This window comes from Heterocephalus glaber, unplaced genomic scaffold (assembly GCF_053883595.1).
Source record: "Heterocephalus glaber isolate CG9 unplaced genomic scaffold, H.glaber_assembly_v1.0 deba00001472, whole genome shotgun sequence".
Classification (NCBI taxonomy): Eukaryota; Metazoa; Chordata; class Mammalia; order Rodentia; family Bathyergidae; genus Heterocephalus; species Heterocephalus glaber.
Window position 1 is genome coordinate 52565722 of NW_028258315.1, and position 14599 is coordinate 52580320.

A 14599-nucleotide genomic window follows, 5' to 3' on the forward strand; every position below is an offset into this window, starting at 1 on the left:
AGAGGTCTCTAGGGAGAGGGTCTACTTGGCTGAGCCCTCAGGGATGAGTCATGAACTACTTTGCAGGAGGAAAGAAGACAGGGAAATCCAGAGAGGGAAGGAATGAGGTAGGTTCTGGGTATGGGAAGAGCCCTGCAGAACCAGGGCAGACAAGCATGGTATGAGGTTTGTGGCCACAGCACCTGGAGTGCTATGAGTCACAGGTCAGAAGTTCCTTTTCTTCTAAGTGCACTGTGGAGCCAGTGAGCAAGGGGTGAGCATGTGGTGCTTGGTGCACAGTTGATGGTTGAACACGTTGACTGACTGAATGGAAAAAATGGATGTCTTGCATCCCCTTTGTTCTCTATACTCACCACCTAGTTCAAACCATAGTTGTTCTGATCAACACCTGGCTTTCTTTCTAGTTCTCTTTTCTTGTTCCCCATTCCCCACAAGCACTAAAAATTCAACATGCTAAACCAACTGTGTGCAGAGGATCAAAAGTGGTAACAAGATCTCATTTAGGTTCACAGTACAGCAGGGAGGCCAAATTGACATATAACATGGAAACAAGGTGGAGGGAGATACCGGAGTAATGGTGTGCAGGGCATTGTGGGAACACTCAATTTAGGGAAACAATGATGGGTAAGGCACTGGAGGAATGCTCAGTGCAGGGATACAGTGGTGGGCAGGCTGTGTGGGAATGCTTAGGCAGGGACACAGCACTGGGCAGCATCACGGCAACACAAAAAGGGCTCCTAAGTGGGGATGGTGGCTAACAGGTCTTAGACCTGGACCTAAGGAAAAAGCAGAACTTCTTTATGGTCCCTCAAAGCCTTTCATCTAAAGAGAAGACAGGTAGAAAGAAGAGAGGTAAACCCTGGGCTCACTTCAGGCTTTTCATTTTCATTTCTTTATCAGTGTAAGAGTGGTTTATGATCCATTTTTCATTGACAAGACAACAGCTAGAGACAGATTAATGCCCATATTGAAAAAGTGATCATTCTCAGCCAAAGACAGGTTCCATAATCCAGAAGGAGCTCCTGTTTGTCAAGGTGGGAAGAGACATGCTTTTCTTTTTTCAAACTTGCTCTGTTTAAATGAATTCAGAATGTAGAAAGCTTCTCCAACAATACTTTTGGAATTGATAGGTTGTTTAAGCAAACCTACTCCTACTTGCAGGAAAACTTTGCCAGGTTCAGCACTGCTGCGTGGAGGTCAAGTTTATATTCATCCAATTAACTGCCATTGGCTCTGTCCATACTTAATCATACCATGAACCTGCTGATTTTCAGCAGACTCACAGTTGCTTTCTCTACAGCAGTAAACCCATCTAATTGAGTACTGCATGTAGCTAATTAAATATGAAAATAAGATTGTGTGCAGTCAAGTTTCCAGACTACATAAACTTGCTAATTCTGATTTGTATTTAGTATAGAAACCTGGGATTTTCTAGCCAACTAGCCAACAGGTTGATGTAGAAAGGGTCACAAATATGTACATCTAATTTTCTGGCAAGACACAGTCACTGTGTAAAGTTTTTTGCTTTTTAGAACTAACAATTTTAAGGCACAAGTTGACCTTGTATTTTTCCTGTTTTTACTGAGAAGAAAAAAGACCTGGTCTTTCTCAAATCGTCCCTCCTGAAAGCTGCCTGGGAACTCTGTGCTCCCCTTTGCCCACCACTCTCCCCTGACCTTGGGGAGGCCCCATGAAACCCTTTTCATGAGGTGACAAGCTGCATGGGGGCCTGTCTGAGAACACAGGGGTCTTCAAGCACACAAAGGCAAGAGTGATTTTTTAAAAAAATGGAACCATTCCCTTATGAAGCTAGTCATTGACATTCACTTTGACACTGCCAGAAATGATTTATATAAAGATTCACAGACATGGGACTCAGAGTGCGGTTTCTTCATCTTTGAAGTCTGCTGAGGATGTGACGTGAAAGAGGAAGGTCAGCACTCAGCACAGTGCTGGCACAGAGTTAGCTCACAGTCCCCAGTGCTGGAGATGTGGCAGTGGACACTGTTGCAATTTTATGTTTTCCTTGTCGTTTTGAAAATCTGCTTGTAGAGGCTAGGGGACTGTATTAGTTACAAGTGCTAGTTTGAAGCCTGAGTCCCAGTGAGAATTGTTTCTCTGTTACCTAATCGAATTAGCAAAGGCTACCCTTGTACAGAGTTTCTGGTCAATGTGAGGGGAGTTAGAGGGAAGGAACGGTACTGCCTGGTGTACCACACCTGTCCCTCCTCCAGGCCTCCATCTAAAGACCTTCCAGGCAAAGCATCCACAGACTGGCCTCCCTCTGTCCTGATAGGACCCTGCTGGGCTGATGTTTGGGCTTCCCATGGAGTCACAGGCGCCATGACAACAGAGCCACACACCTGTCCATCCCTATAGTCCCTTCTACCTGAAACTTCCCCTAGCTGGATTCTAGCCCTAGCCCCAGTGCTAGGAGGCTCCCTAGCTCATTACCCCCAGAACATGTGATCTCCTGTTCCAATTTATCCAAGTAGAAGACTGCACCCCTTGATAACCTTGAAGCATCTTCCTTTCCTACTTCCCATTCCTTTCACCTTCATCAGTATTCACATCACCCAGGGCTAAACATTTCCAAAGCAAGAAGCATCTGCTAACTTAGGTACAGGTCCTGTTTCCAGATCCCCACCCAGGAGACTGCAGTTATCATAAATGCACAAAGAACTACTGTACACAAGTGATCTTACAACCCCCAGAGCAGGCAGAAGGCTTGGCTTCTCTTCTCTTTAGAAAGTACTCAAATGTCTCCGATATCCTGGTGCATCCTTTAAATGTATGGCCATGGTGCTGACCATGGAGAGTCTGCCCTCCTTGCAATGCCCTGTAATGACCAGGCAAGTTCATGTGTTGTTGTTGTTTTTCTAATGTGATTAAAGGTACAATGAGGTATGTGTGCAACAAGAAGCAAAGCCATTGTTCTACATCATTAAGCTCACAGCAGCCCCAAAAAGCAATTGTAGGCAGCTTGCCAATGGCCCTAATGAAGAGCATCTCTTTGAATTATCTCTGGATGAGGGAAGGATAAAGTCTGAGCCCTGGAATATTTGATCCTCTTTGTGCTGCTGTTGTGAGGGCTTACTGAAGCCAGACGCACTGGACCTTCTGGTACCATAATTTATGGAAACCTTAATTTCTCTGCTCTAATAAGGCTTTGCATAATAAGAGCAAGAATGCAGTTATTAATTCCTGCAAGTGTTTTGTGAATTCCTTTATGCTACAGTTCAGGACTCGCATAGAATAAGATGGGATTTTACTTAGTTGGCACAAGGGTAATGGGTCCAAAAAGTAGTTTGAGTTTTCTGAAAATAAATCTGCATGGCTTCCTAAGTTGCTGACAAAGTGTATTCCAGATGGAAGTCATTTATCAGCAATTTACTGCATGATGCTTCAGCCAGAATATTTCCACATAAACTCACCTAGTAAACACAAGAAAATCCAGGCTCCCTCTTTGGGGGCAGTTGTTGAGGGTTCCGAGCACAGACAATACAGATACATAAATGACAAGTCTACAGATTGGCCAAAGCTGTGGTAGCATTGCCTTTTGGGCAGTGCCACTGTAATTAATACATTTATAGCAGTGACTGCTAAGTGCTACTTTGTGTGAATTAATGTTAAAAAAAAACCCCAAAGAAGTGAGTTTTAAAAACTACTATTTAGCTCACTGTATTTAGCTATTTCACATGCAGTGTCCAAAGCCTAGCACAATACCCTGCTCATCTGGTAGCATCTGCTGCTTTGCCCACATTACCAACTCTGATAGCCTGACTTGGGGAATACCATCCTCTCAGCCAAGATCACTTGGCAAACTGAGGATTATAATACAACACATGGTCACCTGAGTCTGGGGCCAGATCACCAGTGATAGTGGCACATTTGCCCAAGACCTCTCATGTGCACCATACTGCTTTTGAAAAGGACATTTGTCCAGCAGAGTCCTGAGAAGGAAGTTGCAAGTCAGAAGTGTATTCCCAAGGCTTACTTAAGATGCTTGGCTATTTGCACATAGTGGTGGTGCTGGGGGTGGCAAAAGGTTTGTTTTTCTATGCCTCACTGCAGAAGTCAGACAGACACACAAAAGATACAACACCTTTTATCCACAGAGGGTCATTATATCATTAGGTTTTGTCCACAGAAGCAGCCAAATCACTCAGCTGTGTCTATGGCTCTTTAGTGGTAAAGCACCCTCTGGTGGCTGCTGAAAGCATGATGCCTAATTGACAGTTTATATTTTAAGTATAGCTCTTTAAAAAAAATATTAATATGTATTGTTACAGATCAAAGAAACGCACCATTTGTTTTTTTTCTTTGCTTTCCATAACAACTTCCTTCTAGTGTGATGATTTTTCAAAACTTATAGGATTATGATTTTCTGATTACTGGAAAAAAAGGAGTTAGAATGAAGAGGAAAATCCTTAACTGCCAAGTTTGATTACTAACAGCAGTATCAAACCTTCTAGGACAGGATAAGACTTAAATATCTAAAAAGAAAACACTCAACACAGGTGGAAGGTAAGTTATCTGGGCTGTATCATAAATATCCCCTTCATCTCAAGTGAAATTTCATGTTGTTAGCAGAGATGTAGAAAATAGAAGAAGTCACCTGCTGCAGACAACGGTACCTAATTAGATCAAGTCACTTGCTCTTGAAGTTCTTTAAAATTTTCGGGGGGGGGTACAGAAATGGCAAGTGTGCAGCACCAGTGGGACCACATGTCCTGTTACAAGAAGTTGCTGAAAGAACAAGTCAGCAGAGGCTTGTGCTCCACCGAAAGGAACGCACTGGAACTGTGTGTAAACAGAGACAAAACCCTGCAGGCATTAATCATCATCCTGTCTTCCCCAACTTGCTCAAAGGGTGTGTGACCAAGCTTTGACCCTTCTAGTTTGACACTCTGGAGTAAGCTCAGCCGTCAAGGAGCTTTGTGACTCACTGCTTGAAACAGTTTATGACCATCAACATCTATTTATATTCTCAAATATGGGCACTGAAGTCATGCTGGAAGGGAGATTTCCTAAGAGATTTAATAGAAAATCAACAGCTCAGAAAGGCTGGCTCATTCAGAACACAAAACACACACAGAAATCCCCACTGCCTTCCCTAGAAGTTCAGACTGCCAGGTGAGTGCCTACACACATCGTCTACAGAATGAAATGCAACGCGTTACCTGACAAACTTCATAGAGTAATTTGTACTGCTCCTCTTGCTTCTGAAGGCTGCACAAACTGCATCCCATGTTTAGATAAGAAACGTCAAAGGAAGGCTTCAGTACCCGCCAGTGCTCGCAAAGGCAGCTCCCTCAGCGAGCAGGCATGGAAGGTGTCTCCGAGAGCCTCAGGTGAGTCAGGCAGCCACAACACTTCACATTGGCGGTACTCTCTGAGGCTGGAAAAGAACTCTCTGCCCCCTGCACGCTTCCTTTCCTTCCCTCGCAGCATGCATGCACGCACGCACACACACACAGGCAGGAACACACACACACACACCCACCCCGCTCTCTCCTCCGAGTGACTCTGGCAGCTGGATTGTGGTCCAATGCACACACTATATATACTGCTGCTCATGCATATTAATCAGCTCTCATTGACTATTCATAACAGACAATGATACAGAAGCTATAATTGCCAACTATGACAGTTGAAATTTCTCTAATTAACAAGCAAGTGTTGCAGTGGTAGGGAATAATAAAAGACACTAATAATTTTGCAAGCCATTTTCTGGCAGTTACAAATAAACATGACTGCATTTTTAGCACAGTCTCTTAGGATAATCCCTAATGCATTTCAGCTAAGTAGGAATTCATTTTTAAATATATCATAAAATTTCTGATGATATAAAATGTATTTAATGCTGCAGATAATGATGGCATATAAACGGGTTTTATGGAAAGGACATGTTTTGAATAATATTCCTGTAATATTTAGTGCTGTACAAAGTTGCAGGAAAAATACTCCACATATGAATAAAATGTAAAAATTTAAATTGCAAGACAGATCTGTGAGTATGCAAAGTAGCCAGGGGTTGTAAGGAGAGAGGCTGCCCTGCAGGTGAGCAGGCAGATAATCATTACCAAAATTCATTTCCAATTCCAAAGGCAGAAAGTTATTTGTTGAAGGGAACTGAAAGGAACAGAAGCAGCCAGTGTTGCGCCACTTGCCTATGTAGATGTAGCAGATATTTCAGAGATCCTATCACTGAACTAACTGTCACTGGTCACTACAGATATGAATCGGGCATTTCACATCTGCTCAGACTTCACAGCTTTGCTGTTTTATGTCAAGAAAGCAGGGAGCTGCAGAATGACACACAGAATGGGAACAAGAGCACGCTAAATAAGTTTAGTCTTTGCTGTGTTCCTTCTTGGCTCCCTCTTTGGTGTCTTGTCCCACTGAGTAAGCTTGATAGGCTATATATATATATATATATATATATATATATATATATATATATTTTTTTTTTTTTTTTTTTTTGGTTGTTGTTGTTTGGGTACCAGGGACTGACCCCAGAGCCTTCACACTGAGCTATATCCTCAGCCCTTTAAGTTTTTTTTTTAAATTTTAAGACAAGGCCTCTCTTAAGTCATCCAGGCTGGGCTTGAATTTGCAATCCTCTGGCTTCAGCCTCCCAGAGTGCTGGGATTACAAGCATGCACAGTCACACCCAGATAAAATTTTTCTTTTCATAAACAATTGCCCCACTACCTGAAGGAAATGCTTAGGTACCATTTTCTCAACCCCAGTGGTGGCTGATGTTTAAAATTCTCACAACTGCTTCCAAACACTTCACCACCCCCCACCCCACCCCCAATTAATAAAGGTTTAACTGTCTGAGGAAAACTCCCACGTCCCCTGTCAAAAGGTGTCAGGAACCCTCAAGAATAATGCTTCCTTTTTTTCTGGGAGTCCAGACACACCTGAGAGGTGACTAAACCAGGACCAATAAAATCTTGCTTGGGCTGGTAGTTAGCAGAGGCATCTGGTTCCACTGCTCAGATGTGGAAGGTGAGGCATAGCTGCTCGGTCAGCTGGCGGACTGGCTGAGGGGGAGAGGAGAGGAATGGAGCCTTCATTTTGGCCCCTTACCTCCACTGTTGCCTCGGCTGGAGCCTGGAGCTGGAGTGTACTGTCAGACATACTGTTATGGTACATCTAGGCGGCAGCACTGATAGCTGCCTGGCTCTGAGGCCTGGCCCCTGAGCAACCTACCCACACCTCAGCTTCCTACCCTCCAGGTAACAGGCATGATACCAACTATCTCCCAGGGCTTTGTGGCAATGAAAACCAAAGCCACAGGTCATACTCATCTACTCCACTGTCCCAGCCCAATATCCGGTCCATGCTAAATCAAGTCTGTCCTGCCCCAAACTACATCTCACATCTGTCCACTTCTTCATGTCACCCCTGACATGGTGACAGCATTAGCTCTTACCTGGTTTATGTCCAGAGCCTCTTAGAGGCCCTTTGCTTCTTCTCTCACCTACCTAAGTGGCCCTCCATGGACCAGCTCATCCCCCACAGCTACCATGCTGGCTTCTACAAAGCAGAAATAGGACCACTTAGCCACTTGCTTCAAACCCTCTGATGATTTCCCACCACACTTGGACCGAAGCCCAACTTCCTCCCCAGGGCCTACAAGCTGGTGAATCTGGTCCTTCCCCATCAACTTCTCCATACTCACCATTCCCACCAGCTGCCATGTTCACTACACTTCTACCAGCTCACACCTTTTCTCAGGGCCTTTGCACCTCCAGGTCCCTCTGATGGAACTGCTCTTTCTTCTCTTTCTGATCAAGTTCTCTCACCCCCATCTCAGCTCAAAGGGAGCTTTTTGAGCAAAGCTGCTGCTGGGTCTCTTGTGTGAATGCACTTCCCAGTGCTCTCAGGTACTGTGTCCTATCATCCTGTCCTTCTCCTTTGCATCATCTCTGTGTCAGTGATGGCCCTGTTCCTCTATGCCTGTTGGTTCACTGACTGTTCCTTGTAGAAGCAGTGCAACTTCCCAGGAGCAGGGGCTATGCCTGGCTTCCCATGTTAGCTGGCCCCATGCATGGATGCAGGGTGACCTGGCAGTCTCAGAGCCCACAAATTACAGTGCAACTGGTGAGCACGATTGCGAGAAGGAAAATCAGTGCTAGGGAGTCCCCATCATGTTGGCGCCCTTTCCCACAGGCGTGAGGATTTGTTGGTTTATAGTAGTTGTTTATTTATTTTTTGCTCATCCACAAGCAAATGTCAACATGAGCCTAAGCTAAGTGGTTAGAGGACTTTCACTCTGTTAGAAAACTTTCAAATCTTAGTAACAAGCTGTGAGTTCCGTCGCATGCTATTTCACTGAACTTCAGAGCTGTAGCTGTTAAACTTTTTGGACTTAGGAATCTTTCATGTTCCTAGGAACTACTGAGAACCCCAAAGAGCTATTATCTAGATTATATCTATTAATGTTTATCATACTGGAAATAATCAGAAGTTTAAAATAGTTGTTTATTAATTCATTTAAAACCAAAATAACTCATATATTATGCAATATAAAGACAGCAATATAGTTTTAATGAAATTACTACGTTTCCCAAAACAATTTTTTGACAAGACTGGTGTTTTACATTTTTCCAGTGTTGTTATCTAGTGTAAGTCAAGACAGCTGGAATTTCTCATTTGCCTCTGCATTCAGATAGTTGGGAGACTACATCCTGTAGCCTCTAGAAAACTCCACTGTTCTATGTACTCCTCAGAGAATGAGAAAAAGTATGCCTTGTCTTTGTTATGAAAAGGATTTTGACCTTACAGGTCCCCAGAAACAAGTGTCCATTGGCCCCCAAGTCTGTCTGGGCCACACCCTGACAGGTGGTTGTCCTGCAAGGAGACTTCAGTGAATAAGCGTCTCCCAGCCTCATGCTTATGGGTGAAACAGGAATGAAGAGGATTCCAAGACAAATTCCGTGTGTGATCACTTTCTACACTTGTGACTAACCTGTCATTTGGAGTCAATGGAAAATACTCATGTCCTAAAACAAGACTTAGCAAAGTGATTACCCACAGGAAAATTACCATAAACTTGGGCAAGGTGTCTAGCTCATTTAGAATGCTGTCTCATTTTCAAAATGCTGTTTGCACTGAGTCTGTAAGAAACACGACAGAAGGATTAGGAGAAAAAGAGGTTCACCTGAATGATGACACACACCATGACAGTTAGTAACACTGATCCAAGAGCAGTGTGAGGGCACAGAAAGTCTATTAGCAACAGGAAGTTATCTGTAACCAAACTGTTTTTGAGAGAACAGCTGTCCCAGGAAAAATGAAGAATTAGCGGCTGCACAAAGGCACTCATTGTTTGATGAAGATGCTTTAAGTTCTTTTCCAAATTAGTAATCACATCATCTGAAAGTGCCTAATAAGCTTGCCAGAGCACAAGGCACTTTTCTCAGATGCTCTGTACCATCAGACGCCTGCCTCTTCCTGCCTCCATGGAAATTAAAAATAAAGTGCAAAGAAGGGTCACCAAAGAACATACAAGTCAAAAAGAAGAGGCACAGAAGAAAGGGCTGAAGGCGACCAGGGAATATCCTTAATAACCATTCTTTGGGCTTCCATAAGCCATCAGGGATGCTGCCAGAAGTCTGCTGATGTCAACACAAAGTTACCTTCGCTTAATTGCTGAATAAGCTATCTACTTCAAGTATATTATTTTCAGCATACTGTTACCTGAAATATGATCTTGTTTTCCCCAGTGTATGAGGAACACAGGTCTCATCAAACTACAAACTTCCAGCTGAGCTGTATGGGCTTCTGGGAAGAGCTGTGAAGAAAAGTGGGCCAAAAGGGCCAAGGAGGCAAACGAGTCCATCTGGAGCAGTGGTGCCAGCAATGCTACCTTGAGCAGCACTAGTGAGGCAAAGGACAGACTCCTCCCCCAGATCTCCTGGCTGGCATGGTGGCGCCAGCTGGCTCTGACTCCTCAGGTTCTTTTTGACCTCCCTCTGGATCACACTGGCGCATAACCCCTCCTAGACTCCCCCTTAACTCTACCCTCCCGAGACCTGCACTGTGGTGTCGGCAGCACTTAAGTAATGAGGTTCTTCATGCCTCCACATCTGTGTGTGCTGTACCCTGTGCCTGGAAGGCTCAACGCCACAGCCCATTTGCAACCAGCCCCCAAGATTTCAGCTCCTCTGCCCAGTAGCAGGAACCGCTCCTGGTGCGCCCTGCACTTCCATGTGCCTCCTGTGGTAGGGATCACATTGTGAGGTCACTGTGTCTGCATCACTCTCCTCCTCCAGAGTTAGAACCAGGCCTCATTCAGCTATGGATGAGCACTGACCCATTCTGGTGAGGATGTTTAATAAATCGCTGATGCATAAGACCAGCACCAGGTATTTGCTGAGGGCTGGTACATACCTGGTGGTTTTCTAGACTCTGTGATAAGTGGCTAAATGTGTAATGGTGTCCAACCTGCACAAAGAATCTGTTCCCAAAGGGCCAAACCCATAAACCTGGCAAAAGCATTTTTCCTGCCTTCAGTAGGACAAGTATTCCTATAAGTCTCTTATACTTACCATGCCCAGAAATTCTGAATAACAATCTATTGAGGAAATGCTTTCGTGGCTTCTAGTTAACTCTCACTACATCAAGGTGACTTTTTGATGGCTTATCTGAATCATACTTAGTGGCCCCTGGTTCTTGAAGAGGAGGAAGAGGCTGTTACAAAACCAAGTGTGGATGAAAACCGTGTCATCACAGCAAAGAAAAAAGCAACTTCAAAGATGTGAGAAAACATAAAAAAGTCAGGTAACTTGAAAAACTACATAATCGCAGCTATTGGTGTGGTTTGAGTTCTGAAAGATCTATAAGCTCAGAACAACTGCACAGGCCTTCATATCTTATTTTGAAAAACGAAAGGATATTTTTTCTTTGCCAATTGATCGAGGGGCCGCTGTCTCCAGAGCATTTTCCCTGGACCCCAGGTATCTGATGGACACATTGCTGGCTACCTGCATGGGAAGTGATTTGAGAGGAGGTCTGTGCCATGCCCGGCAAGGAGGGGGCTAAAGCAAGAAGCAGGCAACCTGCTGTGCACATGCCAAGACTGCGCCAGATGCCAGGCAGGAGCGCAAGCATCTCTCTAAGGCTCATGCAGCAGACCATGAGACAAGCTGCTGGACGAGAATGTGGAAAGAGCAAGAGGCATCACCAATGGAGCAGCCAGAACACAGGTATCTGTGTCCTTGGCAGTGTCAGGAAAGAGATCCAAGGGCCCAAACTTCAACAAAAAAATCCGAGTTTTCTCATAGGCTTCATACCTCGAGGATGCCCCTGTGAGGTGCCTTTACTCCTTGAGTCCCACAGCACCCCGTGTGTCCTTGATGGGGCCAGCACCTTCTCATCTCAGGTGACAAATGGGTGTACCCATTTACCTAATTAGATTTGAAGTTCCTGAACATGGATTCTTAAGTCTTGGAACAACTTTGGAACCCCAAAATGCCTGCTGTAACCTCCAGCCCCAAGAAGCCCTCACTTCCTGTGTGGGATTAACAGGGGTGTGTTCCTTGCTGACATAAGGGTGTGCACATTGACTGTGGTGTGAGCATATGAATGGAGTAGGGACATACCATGGGTGGACTCAGTCACATCCGACAGATCCACCTATAGTGTGGAGAGTTCAGAGCCTCTCAGGAACTGGGTTTGCCTTACAGTGGGGTGACCAGCCCACTCCAGGGTTGTGAGGAGGGCTTATTAAAGGAGATAAATCTGTGTGATATAATAAAGCAAAAGTGATAAACTTGAGAGATTAAGAAGTCCTTCCAGAATGTTCTGGTGCAAGGGGCAGCAACCTTTTACCATAAGGGGCAGAGAGTAAATTTTTGACATTTTGTGGGCAAAGAAGCAAAGTAATAACATTATGGAGACGTTTTTGGGTGATGTTTCTGAGACAGAGTCTCATTATGTAGTTTAGGCTGGTCTTGAACTCACTACGTAGCTCAGGCTGGCCTCAAACTCACAGTGATTCTCCTGCCTCAATCTCCTAGAACTACAGCTGTGTGCCACCATGCCCAGCATAGAGGTATTTTTATAACAAACATTTAAAATTACAAAATATGTTCATGGTTTGCAGGCCCTAAACCAAGACATGATGTGTGCTGGATTGGCCTGTGGACACTATTGTGCCAACAAGACCATCAGAGACTGAGCAAAGGTACTTCGGCATTCACTGACGATATGATGGGGTGATAACTGACTCCTCTCATCCTCACTTTACCCAGAAGGGAAGTGAGGCTCAGTAATTTAATCAAGAACACACAGCATGCCGAGATGAGATCAGAATTTGGGCTGTGTAACCCCAAAGCAGGTAAGACCTAGCATCTTCATTAGGAATGCTGATGAATGCAGGCAGGCTTTAAAAGCTGGCTTGTTAGGGAAAGGCAGGAGCTGCTAAAGAAAACAGCTGAAGCAACACAGTGTACTCATGATATCCTGATCAGCACACACAGACCATGAACAGCTGACTTCACCCATGGGACCAGGCATGGCTTGTGGAACCTTTGGTGTGGCTCTGTCTCCTGCTGGATGTACTTCTCCCTTTTCACATTTACAGCCACCACATTGTCTGGCCCACAAGAATCCTTGCCATGTCTCGGGGACATGCAGTGTCTCACATCTGCCTGGGTCTCTGCCCATGTGAATGTGAAGGGGACATCAAAGGCTATAATTGGACTGGCACGTGGGGGTGACAGACAGTGGGTCTGTGACCCCAGACAGCATCGCCACCCTGGTACTTATTGCAGGCCTGTGGACATCTTATGGACCTGCTTCAATTGTTGGACATGAAATTTCAGCTGACAGCAAGAAAGGAGATTCAAACCTGCAGTCCAGGCAAGAGAGATGGAAGAAAGGGAGCCAAGTAAATACTGGATGCAAAAGAGAAGAGGGGATGACCACAGAGGGTGTCAGGACAGAACCTGCAGGAATTCAGACAGAGGTACATGCATCCCTTACAGTCCTGGATGATTTAAACCGGGCCTAGCTGAGAGGGGAGAAAGCTCTGAGGAAGATGGAAAGCAAAGGACCAGATGAAGAGAATGCAGGAAGAAGAAGGGGGAGAGGTTTGGAGTTGGAACTGGGGGGAACATATGAAAACAGCACCAAATGTATTGCTGAAACTTCAGAGGACAAAGCATCCTGCAACAACTACAAACAGCCAAACATTACAAAACCCTGAGGGAGAGATGAACTCATTTCATTACCTTAAAAAAATTAAGCTAGAGGTTTCAAATTGGATGCTGGACCAGTTGTAGCATCTTTGAAACTCAAAAGTAAGTGGTAATTCAGAAAATCAGGAGCATTTAAAAATCAGCAGCAGTCACCTAAAATATAAGGTTTCTATTTTGTTTGGTTTTAAACATCTTTTGATAAATTGCTAAGATTTGTTATATAGAACTATGCATTCCCTTGTGATAAAAATGAGCAGAAGCACAAAGGGGAAGGGGAAGAGAGAGGGTAGGGGAAAGGAAAGAAGGGAAAGAAATAAATATGAGAAAAGGAAAAAATAGAAACAAAGTCTTTGTAAATAGGGAGGGGTGGAAGGGTTGAAGGGAGGGCAGGGGAATGGGGGAAAACTAAGAACCAAGATGGATTATGTAAAGGTACAAACTCCCAATAATGAATGTTGGCATATTGTATACCTAAAATGTACCAATAAAATTAGTGAAAAAAAATGAGCAGGGGGAGGGGAAAGCTGTCCCTTGCACATGGGGTGTGTGGGCCCCATTCCCACAGCTCTCCCAGGCCCCTCACAGGACAGGTGAAGCTAAGTGTGCCACAGACCCAGGTCCCTGCGGAGGTGGTTACACATACAGTGTTAAATAAAAGAGCCTCAGTATAAGGCCACAAGTGGAGACTGCAGTTCAGCCTTCTCAGACCACCTCCCTCCTCCAGCGGGGGAGGCTGTGTCTGCTGTGAGCTCACTCCATGAGGGGGCGTGGGAATCAGGCTGCTCCCAGCCTCACTCCACCAAAGGCCCGGGGTGGCAGGAGAACAGCAGCAGTGATGTTTGTGACATGGGTGGAAAAAAAGCTTCACCTCATACCTTCCACCTTCACTGCTCATTAATCACCTACCAGGAGCCGGGCACTGCCATTTAGTGGCAAAGGAAGCACACAACCCCTGCCCTCAAGGAGCAGCCACCTGCCACCACCACAGGGCACCAGCCATTCCAGCCAAGTCCCCCCATGGCTTCCCAGTTGCCACACTCCAACCATCCCTCAGTCCTCAGCCCAATGACATTTCAGCAGCAACTTTCCAATGGGGCCTTGTCATTTCCCTATTTGTACATTTCAAACATCCAGCCATAGGGAGCCACCTTGATCTTTCACAAATGGTCTGTACTACTATTTACATAGCATTTTTCTTTAAAGCTACTTATCTGTGTTACTTAAATATACCTTTAAAATAAAATTCCTATTTCAAATAGGAAATCAATATTACTTGCTATGAATGAAAAATTACTATGAAAATAATCATATGGATTTCAAAATAAAAGACTCACTCCATACCCCACAATTCTGATACCCATCATGTTTATCACATTTGGAAT

At 44.7% G+C, this 14599-nt stretch overlaps 1 protein-coding gene across 4 annotated transcripts in view; it reads right to left on the bottom strand.

Annotated features, from left to right (window-relative positions):
- The window catches only part of Pdzrn3 (PDZ domain containing ring finger 3), a 242364-nt gene that overhangs the window by 41040 nt on the left and 186725 nt on the right, over positions 1–14599 (bottom strand). The window contains exon 1 of one of the 4 annotated variants that reach the window (XM_013075654.3): positions 5184–5601. The exons of the other annotated variants lie outside the window; for them this stretch is intronic. Coding sequence (XP_012931108.1) covers positions 5184–5252 — 69 coding nt within the window. The 5' untranslated portion in view covers positions 5253–5601. Of the gene's footprint in view, positions 1–5183; positions 5602–14599 lie in introns of those variants that run through there. 4 annotated transcript variants of the gene reach the window in all.